The sequence below is a fragment of the Balaenoptera physalus genome (genome assembly GCF_965194825.1).
Source record: "Balaenoptera physalus genome assembly, chromosome: 1".
Lineage (NCBI taxonomy): Eukaryota > Metazoa > Chordata > Mammalia > Artiodactyla > Balaenopteridae > Balaenoptera > Balaenoptera physalus.
Window position 1 is genome coordinate 43,067,626 of NC_138882.1, and position 12,315 is coordinate 43,079,940.

The following is a 12,315-nucleotide window of genomic DNA, read 5'->3' on the forward strand; positions in this document are numbered from 1 at the left end:
TGAAATTATGCCTATTTGCATGGATAGTCATTCTTTAAAACTAGCCACAGATGCAGTCCTAGGGAGCACGTAGATGTTTTTACAGGTGAACCGAAAGAGATGGGAGCTGTTCCAAACACTCTGCACGCTGCCTTTGGCAATAGACCCTGTTATTGTGAAGATGTGCTCTGTTAAGCAAACGTGAAGTTTAATATTAGATAAACCCTGTGTGAAAAAAAATATTTTCATTTTCTTCATAAAACGTTCATTGTAAGCAAGAAGATGTGACATCTTAACATTTATACAAAATTTGGGGTTAGCATCACTGGTTAACGTCACAAAAAGTGTCAAGTGCCTTTTATAAAATGCAAGTGCCTTTTTATATTGTGTTCCCAAGATACAATGGAAGTTCATATGCAGAGACGGTATTTCCCTTTCTCACATATTTAACTGATGTTATTTTCTTTCTTCTTTATATACCTTCCTTCAGCCTTTTTTTTCCCCCCCTGTGTTTTTTTGATCCTTTAACTTGGCACAAAAAATAAGACTCACAAATGGTGTATGTTAAAGAGCTTCTTTAGGCATTTGAAGTATGATTTTGGCAGATTATAGAAAAACAACTAGCACTGAAGATGTTATTTATCTTTGCCTAACTCAATTTATTGTTTCACATATTGATTTCTAAAATGTGACAATGTCCTTCTTCTGCACTGAGTCCAACTTTATAATAATTGAAGTCATCAAAACGACATCATGAAAATTTATAAATATTCTCATACTTACACTAAAATCCAGCAACAGATACCGTCTTCAAATGTGATTTTAGTAATAAAGAGCGCATATCTGTGCGAAGTAAGCGGACTTGTGAAATGAGGACTTGTGCACTTACTTCCACGCTAAATTGGCCATTTATGTTGGAAAGATGCTGATGGGGGTGTTCTCCTCCGCATTTCACATCTGACAAAAACGTTTTAAAATTCAGTAATAAAGGGTGTGTGTGAAATATTCGCATTTTTAGAGTCATTTTTTTTCCCCTTAATAGCGTTAAAGCCACAATAATTTTATTGCAGAAATGGAATTTTTCATCCAAATTTCACGCATCCTCAAAATTTAACCTTATTTCTTAAGTATAGACCACTTTTATCTTCTTTTGTAATACGCATCTCAATGCCCAAAATTTAATCGATTGGTTGTCAGAGGCTGTGTTCTTATAATCTACTGTTTCTTCTGAAGATAAACAGTATCAGTTTAGGCATTTGTGAAAGAGAATCATATTACTGGTGCTTAAGCAGTTTTTGCTTTTTTTTTTTTTTTTTTTTTTTTTTTAATCTTAATCCATCTTAAACCAGTGGAGCAGAAATATTTAAAAATGTTTCATTCCAAGCAGAGTGCATAATAAATTGCAATAATTGTAATGTGCCATAAATCCCAGAGCCTATGCATTTTGCATTTGATTCAGGATTGAGGTCAGGAAATTTGGAGAAATTTAAAGAAAATGATTCATCAGTCCTTTTGTTCTGTTGGCCAGGGTCCCAGGATTCTTGAGCTGTGCCCAGCTGACGAGCTTTTGAAGATGGCACAATAACTGTCCAGTGATGCCTGACCATGACAGCACAGCCCTCTTAAGCCGGCAAACCAAGAGGAGAAGAGTTGACATTGGAGTGAAAAGGACGGTAGGGACAGCATCTGCATTTTTTGCTAAGGCAAGAGCAACGTTTTTTAGTGCCATGAATCCCCAAGGTTCCGAGCAGGATGTTGAGTATTCAGTGGTGCAGCATGCAGATGGGGAAAAGTCAAATGTACTCCGCAAGCTGCTGAAGAGGGCGAACTCATATGAAGATGCCATGATGCCTTTTCCAGGAGCAACCATAATTTCCCAGCTGTTGAAAAATAACATGAACAAAAATGGTGGCACGGAGCCCAGTTTCCAAGCCAGCGGTCTCTCTAGTACAGGCTCCGAAGTACATCAGGAGGATATATGCAGCAACTCTTCAAGAGACAGCCCCCCAGAGTGTCTTTCCCCTTTTGGCAGGCCTACTATGAGCCAGTTTGATATGGATCGCTTATGTGACGAGCACCTGAGAGCAAAGCGCGCCCGGGTTGAGAATATAATCCGGGGTATGAGCCATTCCCCCAGTGTGGCATTACGGGGCAATGACAATGAAAGAGATATGGCCCCGCAGTCTGTGAGTCCCCGAGAAAGTTACCGAGAAAACAAACGCAAGCAGAAGCTGCCCCAGCAGCAGCAACAGAGTTTCCAGCAGCTGGTTTCAGCCCGCAAAGAACAGAAGCGAGAGGAGCGCCGACAGCTGAAACAGCAGCTGGAAGACATGCAGAAACAGCTGCGCCAGCTGCAGGAAAAGTTCTACCAGATCTATGACAGCACTGATTCTGAAAATGATGAAGATGGTAACCTGTCTGAAGACAGCATGCGCTCGGAGATCCTGGATGCCAGGGCCCAGGACTCCGTGGGGAGGTCAGACAATGAGATGTGCGAGCTGGACCCGGGGCAGTTCATCGACCGAGCCCGGGCCCTGATCCGGGAGCAGGAAATGGCCGAAAACAAGCCGAAGCGAGAAGGCAACAACAAAGAAAGAGACCACGGGCCAAACTCCTTACAACCCGAAGGCAAACATTTGGCCGAGACCTTGAAACAGGAACTGAACACTGCCATGTCGCAAGTTGTGGACACTGTGGTCAAAGTCTTCTCGGCCAAACCCTCTCGCCAGGTTCCTCAGGTCTTCCCGCCGCTCCAGATCCCCCAGGCCAGATTTGCAGTCAACGGGGAGAACCACAATTTCCACACCGCCAACCAGCGCCTGCAGTGCTTTGGCGACGTCATCATTCCGAACCCCCTGGACACCTTTGGCAATGTGCAGATGCCCAGTTCCACAGACCAGACAGAAGCACTGCCCCTGGTGGTCCGCAAAAACTCATCTGACCAGTCTGCCTCCGGCCCCCCAGCCGGCGGTCACCACCAGCCCCTGCACCAGTCGCCTCTGTCGGCCACCGCAGGCTTTACCACGTCCACCTTCCGCCACCCCTTTCCCCTCCCCTTGATGGCCTACCCGTTTCAGAGTCCATTAGGTGCTCCCTCCGGCTCCTTCTCGGGAAAAGACAGAGCCTCTCCTGAATCCTTAGACTTAACTAGGGAGACCACGAGTCTGAGGACCAAGATGTCATCCCACCACCTGAGCCACCATCCTTGTTCACCAGCACATCCACCCAGCACCGCAGAAGGGCTCTCCTTGTCTCTCATCAAATCCGAGTGTGGCGATCTTCAAGACATGTCCGAAATCTCACCTTATTCGGGAAGTGCAATATCCTTTCATTTGCCCCCCAAGGAAAACAAGCCCAAACCAAAAAGGCTTCCCAGAAGGTCAGGTTGACACATTATTTAGAATGATGTAGATTACTATCTTCTTAAGAATGCAGTCTTTCCTCTTCTTCAGAGTAATAGGCTTTTATCAGCACGCGTGTGGCACTTCTGGTTGCACAAAAGCTTCACAGGAAACCAACATTTTTGTAACTTTCACAAGTTGTTAATTGCCCCAAAGTGGTAGTATTTAAATTGTGCTTTTGCAGCAGTGTTTTTTCTGCTGTTTCTTCCCGTATTATCTTCTTATCCTTTTTTTTTCCCCCAAGAGTAGATTTAAAGGTGGAAAAAAAAAAAAGATCTCATTGTAATATTGAATTCTATCAGATTTTATTTTAACGTAGTAAGTTTCATAGCAGAGTAAAGAGAGAAAAATCAGTTTTCAGATCCCTAAGACTCCATAAGAAGAATTCTCCCTTTAGCTATCTATAAGGCTCCTGGTCCGTTTAAAGAAGGCCTGATTAAATCTTATGAGGAACAGTCTACTGATGGGAGGCTGCAGTGGGAGAAAGATGGTTGTGGATAGGGAGTTAGAGTCTCTCCTTATTCTTTAAGTGAGGTGTGGTTTTTTGTTTGTTTGTTTGTTTTAAAGGAAATATACAGGTACTGATTTATTCAGACGGTATCCATCTCTCTCCCGTTCACCCAAGGTCTGTTCTTTGGGTCTGGTGCAGCTGCCTCTATGCATGATTAACCTCTGTTCAGCCATACACAGAAATCTTTTGTCCTAACATACACAAAGCAAATTATTTTGGAAAGCGAGAGAGCACAATTAAATATAAAACTCAGCCGTATTCGACTTTAAAAATGCCTCTTTTTATGTCTCTTTTATATTTTGAACCTTACTTTTATGTAGAGATGCCAGTTATATTTTTTTATTAGACCTGTCCTGAACTCTAGCTATTTTTAACTCTCGATTTTTTTCTCTGTAAATTGGTCCTTTCAGTAAATTTTTAAAAATCTTGTGATTGTTGATGTTTTGGGGGAGTAGAATAGTAGCATTTGGGGGCAAGTAGAGACATAGTTCTTTTATATAAATTGCCAGATGGATATAAAATTTAGCAATTAAGTTGGCTGTTGCTAAATTGAGGGTTTTGAGCAATCGTCTTGATGACTAGAGATTGACATTTTCATATCTAACCCTACTCCAGAGGCTGCCATGTAAGTGCAAAGTCCCAGCTATGGTGGAAATGTGTTTTCCTTGATATGAAGGTCATCCTTCCAGCCAACTCAGGATAACAGTGAAGATTTCTGATAAGGTGAATGTGAGCCACAAGTATGAGACACACTTGGGCAGTTAAGCATAGAGTCTCTTTCCATAGAAAGGAAGAAGAGAATAATGTCTTGAGAGAAAGATTTGAGGACTTAAGATGTAAATAGAAATCGAGTCTTGGTTTGGCTGCTGATTTAACTTCTAACTTTCAGAGATCTAAAGTCTAATCTACCAGTCATGAATCAAAGCTGCGCCAGGCACCATGCCTTACACATCATAAGCAGGGAATAAACATTGGTCAAATTGGAATATAGCTGTTGGTGATGAGAAAGGCAAAGTACATAGACACAGACCTTGAATGGGTTTTTTTTACCCTCTGCAGGAGAGCATCTTCTGGGGTTCATACCAGGCTCATGTCCAGGGCTAGACTCCATTGCTCCTCAGAGATCCCTTACTTCATTTTGAAGCCAGTTGTAGTGATGGTGGGTTGTTTCTCTCTCTTTCTCTCACTTGTGCGCGTGTGCGCGCACACACACACACAGGAAAGGGACGTGCCCATTTGGATGAATATTTGAAGCCAGGTTTCAAAGTCTTATACGGCCATACTAAACTCTTTAACTCAAGATTCCAGTTTCTGGTTTTTTGGTTTTTTTTTACTTAGACTTGTCACCGTATCCAGATAATTATGCCTGTGCTTTTTTTTTTTTTTTTTTTTTAATAAGTTGGGTCTTCTAAGAAAAAAATCTTTAGATTGCTCTAAGTGTTGGCTATGCTCACTGTCTCACCCTCTCTAAATCCCCTGAGGAATTTTGAGGATTTGAATAGAAAGAACTTCCTTTTCTTTCAATACATATCAAAGACTTTAAAGAGAATTTAGTTGCTTCTTCTTCAGAGGAATAACTTCCCCTCTCTCTTACCATAGAAGATTCTGCTCAACAGCGACGGTTTGGAAACACCTGTGTTCATATGAAATGTTAGTTGCTTACACCTGGAGTTGTTTATTTTGTGTAGCTAAATAATTTTGGCCTCTTGCTGCAATGGATGATTACATTTTCCACATGCTGGCCTTCCAGCCTCTGTTTCTTTCTCTTTTCCCTTCTATGATCTCGCCCTTTTAGCCCTTTATCTCTTTGCTATATTGTTTCTCAGGAAGAAGATAGGCAAGCATCCTTTTCTAGAGTTCACACAGCTCTGAAGCCAGTGAGTATCTGAGTGTTTGTTGAGAGGCTGGGTCTGCTTTTCCCTTGTCTCCATCCTTGTACGGCGATGAGTTCTCCCCTTGACTTACCTGATGGTGTGTAGGCAAAATTCTCAAGCTTTTAGTTTAAAGAAATCTCTGGGAACCACAGCAAGTCATCCTACTTCAGTTTAGGTAGACAAGGCCATATGTGAACCTGTTATGCAGTTACTCTTAGAAAAGATCAATAGAAATGTGGAGAAATGGGATGAAATGGTACCTTCATGATTTTCATTATTGTTTTTATTTTTAGTCCGTGGCTTTCCAAAGTGTAATGAATAATTGAATTCTTAAGGAACAATTCTTTCCCACCCCAAAAGGCATCATCTGTTTCCCTGAACAAAGTAGCCAAGATAAGAACTATTAAGAACACCAGCTTATCGGATAAATCCATTCTGAGTCTAGCACATTAGGCATATATGTTCTACGTAATAGAGCACACTACCTTGTTATCCCTTCTAATAGAAAGGAACTAGTGAGTGTGTGTGCATGGTAAAGTGAACGTCAGTGCACCTGCACCAAAAGGTCGCGTCTTGGATATTAAAAATGTGTTCAGTATCTTTGCAAATGAATCTATTTAATCAAATATTGAATTTTATTCAAATTCCAAAAGAAACAGCCAGCCAATTGTTTTTCCTCCTGTTGTGCCTTGTCATTCATGCTCTTTGCATCTCAAGAAAAATAGCCTTGTTCGGGCCTCAAACATTTGCATGCACCCAATTAAAGCACAAGAGCGGTGTTCTAAGCACTTAAGACATGCAAGGGAAGAAACTGAACCTCTTCTCCGTGACAGTCAGCTTTCCCTGTTCGACTTTTAGGGAGAAGGTTAAAAAAAATATGTGAAGTTCAAAAAGGAAAACGATTTAATAATTTGAAACTAAAATCCATCTAGAAAACCTGAATTAACAATGAATTTCTAAAATGTGAATTAATCCATAGAGGTTGATCTTTTACATTTTTGGAAGTGGTGCGAGGCCATAGGAATTCTGTTAGGTGTACTAGCTGTAGGGAAACATGTATATTAAAGATTGGAAGACTCTGGATTCCCCTTCTCCCTCCCCCCAGTTATGGACTAAGTAAATTTAAAAAATATATATCCATAAACTACACATCCCACCGATTATGTTAAACTTCTTTGTGGAGCAACAACTTGCTCTATCCCTTTTATTAAATGTGAGAGTTTAGATCTTTTCTCCCCTTTTAAGGATCCTAAGGGGGGAAAGCTAGAAACATAGCAAATCAGAGCTTAAGGAGCAAGCTAAAAGTCTCCGGGTTTCAAAGCGTTTTAGAAATTGTAAGCAAGTGGTCCCGATCCATTTGGTTGGAACTGCAGCATGCAAAACCTCTAGCCACAATTCAGGGTTCAGTTGGAAAAAAGAATTTTCTTCCTGCAGCCTTCACAACCTATTATTCTCCCATTTGCCTTTTTGCTGCCTCTGCTGCTTCTCCCGCGGCTGCTGTTTAGGTGAAGTTATATTGTGCTTGGTAAACAGACAACACTTAAATTCTCAGGTTGTTTGAACACCATTTTAGGTTCAGCTGCAGTACCCTACTTCTCTGATCTTTTATATTCCCGAGCAGATGTCTTTCATTAATTTATGGATTTATCATCTTTTTTTCTCTTTTTCTTTTCCTTTCCTTTTTTTTTTTTTTTTTTACACCTGGCAGCTGTCTCAAGTTTCAGCAGTTATTGTCTATTTTGCATTATACATAGAATTGAATGTCATCTGTCTTCACAAAGCTATGGCTAAGAGAATTGAGGCAAAGCCACATGAGCTGCCGGGACAGATCTTGTTTGCGTTCCATCCCCCCTCTCCCCACCCCCCTTTACCTCCTTAATATTTATTTGTGCTCATTTTCTTTCCTGGCCTTGAATGGAGCTTAGCTCGTGTTCAGTACAGCTGTATGTTTACTGAATCTATTCCGTCATGAGTCATTGTGCGTGTGTAAGTATCCTGGAAACAGCTAGTGCTTTCTTGGAAGAACAGTTGCTTTTCAGCACAAGCACTTAAAAGGGAAATTAACCAATTGGTCAGTTCAGATTTATTTTGAAGAGAAAAAAAAAGGATTATCTAACTGTTGGCTTTTAAATCTTTCATTAGCTATTTTTAATAGTTTATTAGAAACATATATTTTATGGGAATTTTATCTTAATTACACGATGAGCAAGAAATAAAGATGTATTCTGTGTTTCATTTCCACTGATTGATTCCAAGTATTTCCAACAGGAAGCATTTTAAAGCAAAAAAACGGACTTGAGAAATTCAAATGAGGATGATTTTTTTTCATGAAATAAAAAGCCTCTAAATCCCAACCAAAATACGATGGATACTTTGCTCTGTTTTTTTAAATAAAAAAGACGAAAACATCTTAGCATAATTTAAAGACACTGAAAGCTTCAGGAAGTTTTGGTGGCTCAATAACTGAGAGCCACAGCAAAACAATTCGTTTTGTATGAGACCAAATTTGAAAAGGTTTGGAACTTTTCCCTGCTAATAATTAATTGTACTAGGTTGTTTGGATGTAGCCTTCTGAAAGAACAGATTAGAACCCAGATCTGAGGATGTTTGTCAAAGTTTGGACTTGCCTAAAACTCTTATCACGAGGCAATAGGAGACAGCTTGCAACTATTATTTCACTTATCCATTTGGACAGATGGTCCTGAAGTGTGCCGGGCTCCTTTAGTCCCCTCTCTCAGTCTAATGGAGGTTACTGGAGGGCCTTTCAGCCCTTTCCTTGGCACAAGAAGTATGTCAGTCATAAATTATCGTCTTTGTAATCATTAAGGATCTCAAACAAAAACACAAGTTCAGTTAAACTGCTTTGGCTTACAGATAAAACATCAAAATTTCTTTCTTCAGTGTTTATTTTCAGTGAAAACAAAAGGCTCAATATTTAACTTTTCAATTTACAAACTAAGGTGATCTTTTTCAAATTGCGTGATATTAACGGGAATGCTAATTGATCAAATTCTCAGCAGAATATTTGGTTAAACCCCCTGTTATAAGTAGTCAAGAACTTATCAATATTAATTTGATTATGCTTCTCTAGGAACTTTCTGGTTTCCCTCTGTTCCCAAGATTGGTCATGCTGTACTTGATGGTGGTAATTTAGAAACTTTCACCTTTCCTAAATATCTGTGTTTATTTGACCTTGCTTCATACGGTGTGAAATTTTTGTTGGGTTTGTTAGCCAAGTGTGTGTGTGTGCTTATGTGTGTGTGTGTGTGTGTGTGTGAGCACACCCACATGTGCATATTTTCTTCTCTTTTTTTCCCTTATTTTTTCCCAGACTCTCTTTTAAGAGAAAATCCTTAGAGAAGCTTCTAGGAAGGACCCTTAATTGACCTTGTGGGGGACCACATTGATTTTCTCCACGTGCATCTTCATTTCTGATAAATTATAAAGCCATTAATTTGCTGAGGAAATGGCAGGGCCAGGCTGCGGCACAGATGTGACCAGAGCCATCCCAGCTCCGAGTCTGCTGAGGAGTGCCAAGAATCTGGGGGAGAATCAGGAAGCCTGGATTGTTATGGTTTAGCCTCACATTCTCTTGGGAACTGTTTTAGTTGCTGCTGTTTACAGATCTAAAAGGTAATGATGTTTCCAGATAAATAGACCTTCTTATTTTGGGTAAGTGGCCATTTATTGATCTGCTAACCCACATTTATTGATTTGTTATCTCCAACCACTGTGCCACTCTCAAAGGAGTTAACTATAAATCCAGGAGAGGCAAATTGTATTTGGTTTTGGATCGTTGCTCTAACAAAAGCGACACCCCCTCCCTGTTCTCTCGGTGCCCAAACTACCCCTCCCAAGTTTTAGCTGTTATTGAAAAGGAAACAATTAAAAGGATATAATAATAAGACAGGAAGAAAGTGAGTCAAGATGCTCCATTATATTAGCACTGAAAGGTAGAATGTGAAGCTTGCCTAACAGTGTTCAAAATAATGCATTTTATATTTTCATGTACATTAGTATAATAATTGGATGTCACCTGCAGAGAGCAGAGAGAACAAACAGAACTGTAATTGTGAAGAAGGAAAAAACTCTCATGATAAGAGTTGTGCAGTACCTGTTGGGTGCATTTGTCTCCTTAGCAACAAGTGAACGTATAGATAGCATAAGGACCTCAAACAGGGGGAATGTTTTGCCATCCTCACCGCGAAGTCTCCAGGATTCCGCAACTAAATTGTGCATCTTCACCATTATATTTGGCAATTTCTGACCGGCAGTGGTCATTCTGAGCAGGCAGCAGCAAGTTAGTGATGGATTCCATGGCCAGCGCCATTTATCTTCCAGAATTCCTATGGCTGCTGGGTGGGCCTCCAGATTCCTGGGGGGGGGGGGGGGGTGGGCGGGGGAAGGGAGGGATGGTAGGTGCTTGTGTTTCAAGAAATTGTTTCCTTAACCAATTGCATCCTACATGCAGGAAGGATTGTCACCCAATCACTTGAAAAAAGCAAAGCTCATGTTCTTTTACACCCGTTATCCCAGCTCCAACATGCTGAAAACCTACTTCTCTGATGTAAAGGTAAGGACATCTTTCATTATTAATGTTTTCAATTTCTGTGCATGAGGTAGTGATTTGAACTCTTGGAAGTTAATGGAGATGAGTGTGGAGTTGGTTGGTGAATACACCTACTTTGTAATTGATTTAATGCATTTGTCCTTTGGTCTAAGGCTTTGCCAAGCAAAGAGGAGGCTCCTTTTGTGTTAAGACCAAAGGACTGGGTGCACAGATTTTCACTCTAGTCCGGGAAACTTAACCTCTGTCTTTATATGTCTTAACTCCTTGGGAGAAATTTCAGTTGGTCCTGGAGGGATGTGCTTTAGAGAATTTTATTTTCCTCCCCTCAGCCACAGTAAACTGTTTCTGTTTTTGCTTCTGTTAGTTTCCCCATATTTGTGCTTAGGAAAGCAAACACTAGCACCTCTTTTTCCCCCTGTCGAAAGGAGCGTACATTGAAATTCTCTCTGCAGTAGCTGCTTAAAAACAAAAGTGATGATTGTCTCTTATTTACAACTTAATTTGTTGTTGATGTAGAGTACACTGAGCATAAGGAGAATGAATAAAGTGACAGATTCAGGACACATTATTCAAATGAGGATATGAAAGCTGTCGGCCTACAGCTGCAGCCTCCCTCATTCTACAGAATATGGGGACCTCCTGGTTCTGCGTGTGTGTGTGTGTGTATGCGTCTGTGTCTATGTGTGGGTTTTAAGTAATTGTTTGCAACAACTTGATGTTGTGTTAATCATCTGTAACTTTTTAAAACATAGATTGGGTTTTGATGATGATAATGACACACATGGTATCATTATCCAACGAACTCGATAAACATTACATTAGCCGAGATTAGTTTATTAAGGCTGGGTGCTCTTTCCCCCACCCTCTCCTGCCCACCCCCGTGTGTACAAGTTCTTATTTCTGCCACGGGGAACCCACGAGCTGCCAAAATGTGCTCCTTCCTCCACGGCTCCCCTCTCTCTGCAGTGGGTTTTGTGCCCAATGCCTGAGTTGTTTCATTGGCCCCTTTCGCAGGCCGACCCATTTCAGTCTTGCCTTCACTGATGTTTTACTTGGCCTTGTAAGAAAAGTTCTGTTTTCCCTCCTGTTTGCTTTTAAATTGTGTAGCAACTTCAGCCTTTTATCTCTCTCCTTCCCTGGCTGAGCTCCTTAAGGAAGGCATGTTTCCTCCTCCTTCAGTGCCAGCAAACTGGGCAGGATGGGAAGGCAGAGAGAGGCAGTTACTTAAACAGCTGGATAAGAATCATTAAGCACAACAGGGTTTGGACCTTGTGGGGGACCATCTGAAACTGACAAACTGAAGGGCATTTGTCGATTGATTGAGGACCAACCAGCTTCTAGAGACTAGTTCTTCTTCCAGGGCATCCTCCCGACACTTTAGTTCTGTTGGGGGGACATGAAGGAGAGGGAGAAAATTGTTATTTTGTGTGTGTGTGTGTGTGTGTGTGTGTGTGTGTGTGTGTAGATGTCCATGTTACCTCCTTCCCTCCTCCTGGTGCTGTGATCTGCAGTGTTGTGATATAATGATAACACCACCTTATATTATCTATAATATAATATCCTTTCATTCAGGAGGCCAAAGAGCTTTACAAACTGCATACATAGGGATCACTCATCTACCACTGACATGCAGACACCTGGAGGGTGGAAAGTAGCAGCCATTCTGAGCCAGCAACACTATCCAACAGTAGATGTAAATATTAGAAGCATTCATGTTTTTGCACACGTGTGGCGGTGGGGAAGGGCAAGGGTGGGGGAGATCGTGGATTTGTAGCTTTAGAAATACCGGGCACTGTAAACCAACAAGAAATTGTTCCCATTCCTTTAGAATACATCTAGTAATTCAGCTTTGCAAATAATCACTCACTCTATGTAAATAACAATTAAATACCTGGGTGACTATTTCATTTAAAAAAGCATTAATATTCAGATTATAGATTCCATCCATATTCTATCCATACTGGGAAAGAAGGCTGTTAG

At 40.9% G+C, this 12,315-nt stretch overlaps 1 protein-coding gene across 8 annotated transcripts in view; it reads left to right on the top strand.

Annotated features, from left to right (window-relative positions):
* The window catches only part of PROX1 (prospero homeobox 1), a 53,239-nt gene that overhangs the window by 6,637 nt on the left and 34,287 nt on the right, over positions 1 to 12,315 (top strand). For all 8 annotated transcript variants that reach the window (XM_082471480.1, XM_082471479.1, XM_082471485.1 and 5 more), the window contains 2 exons: positions 1,508 to 3,299; positions 10,231 to 10,338. In XM_082471480.1, the coding sequence (XP_082327606.1) occupies positions 1,575 to 3,299; positions 10,231 to 10,338 (1,833 nt within the window). In that variant the 5' untranslated portion in view covers positions 1,508 to 1,574. The remainder of the gene's footprint in view (positions 1 to 1,507; positions 3,300 to 10,230; positions 10,339 to 12,315) is intronic.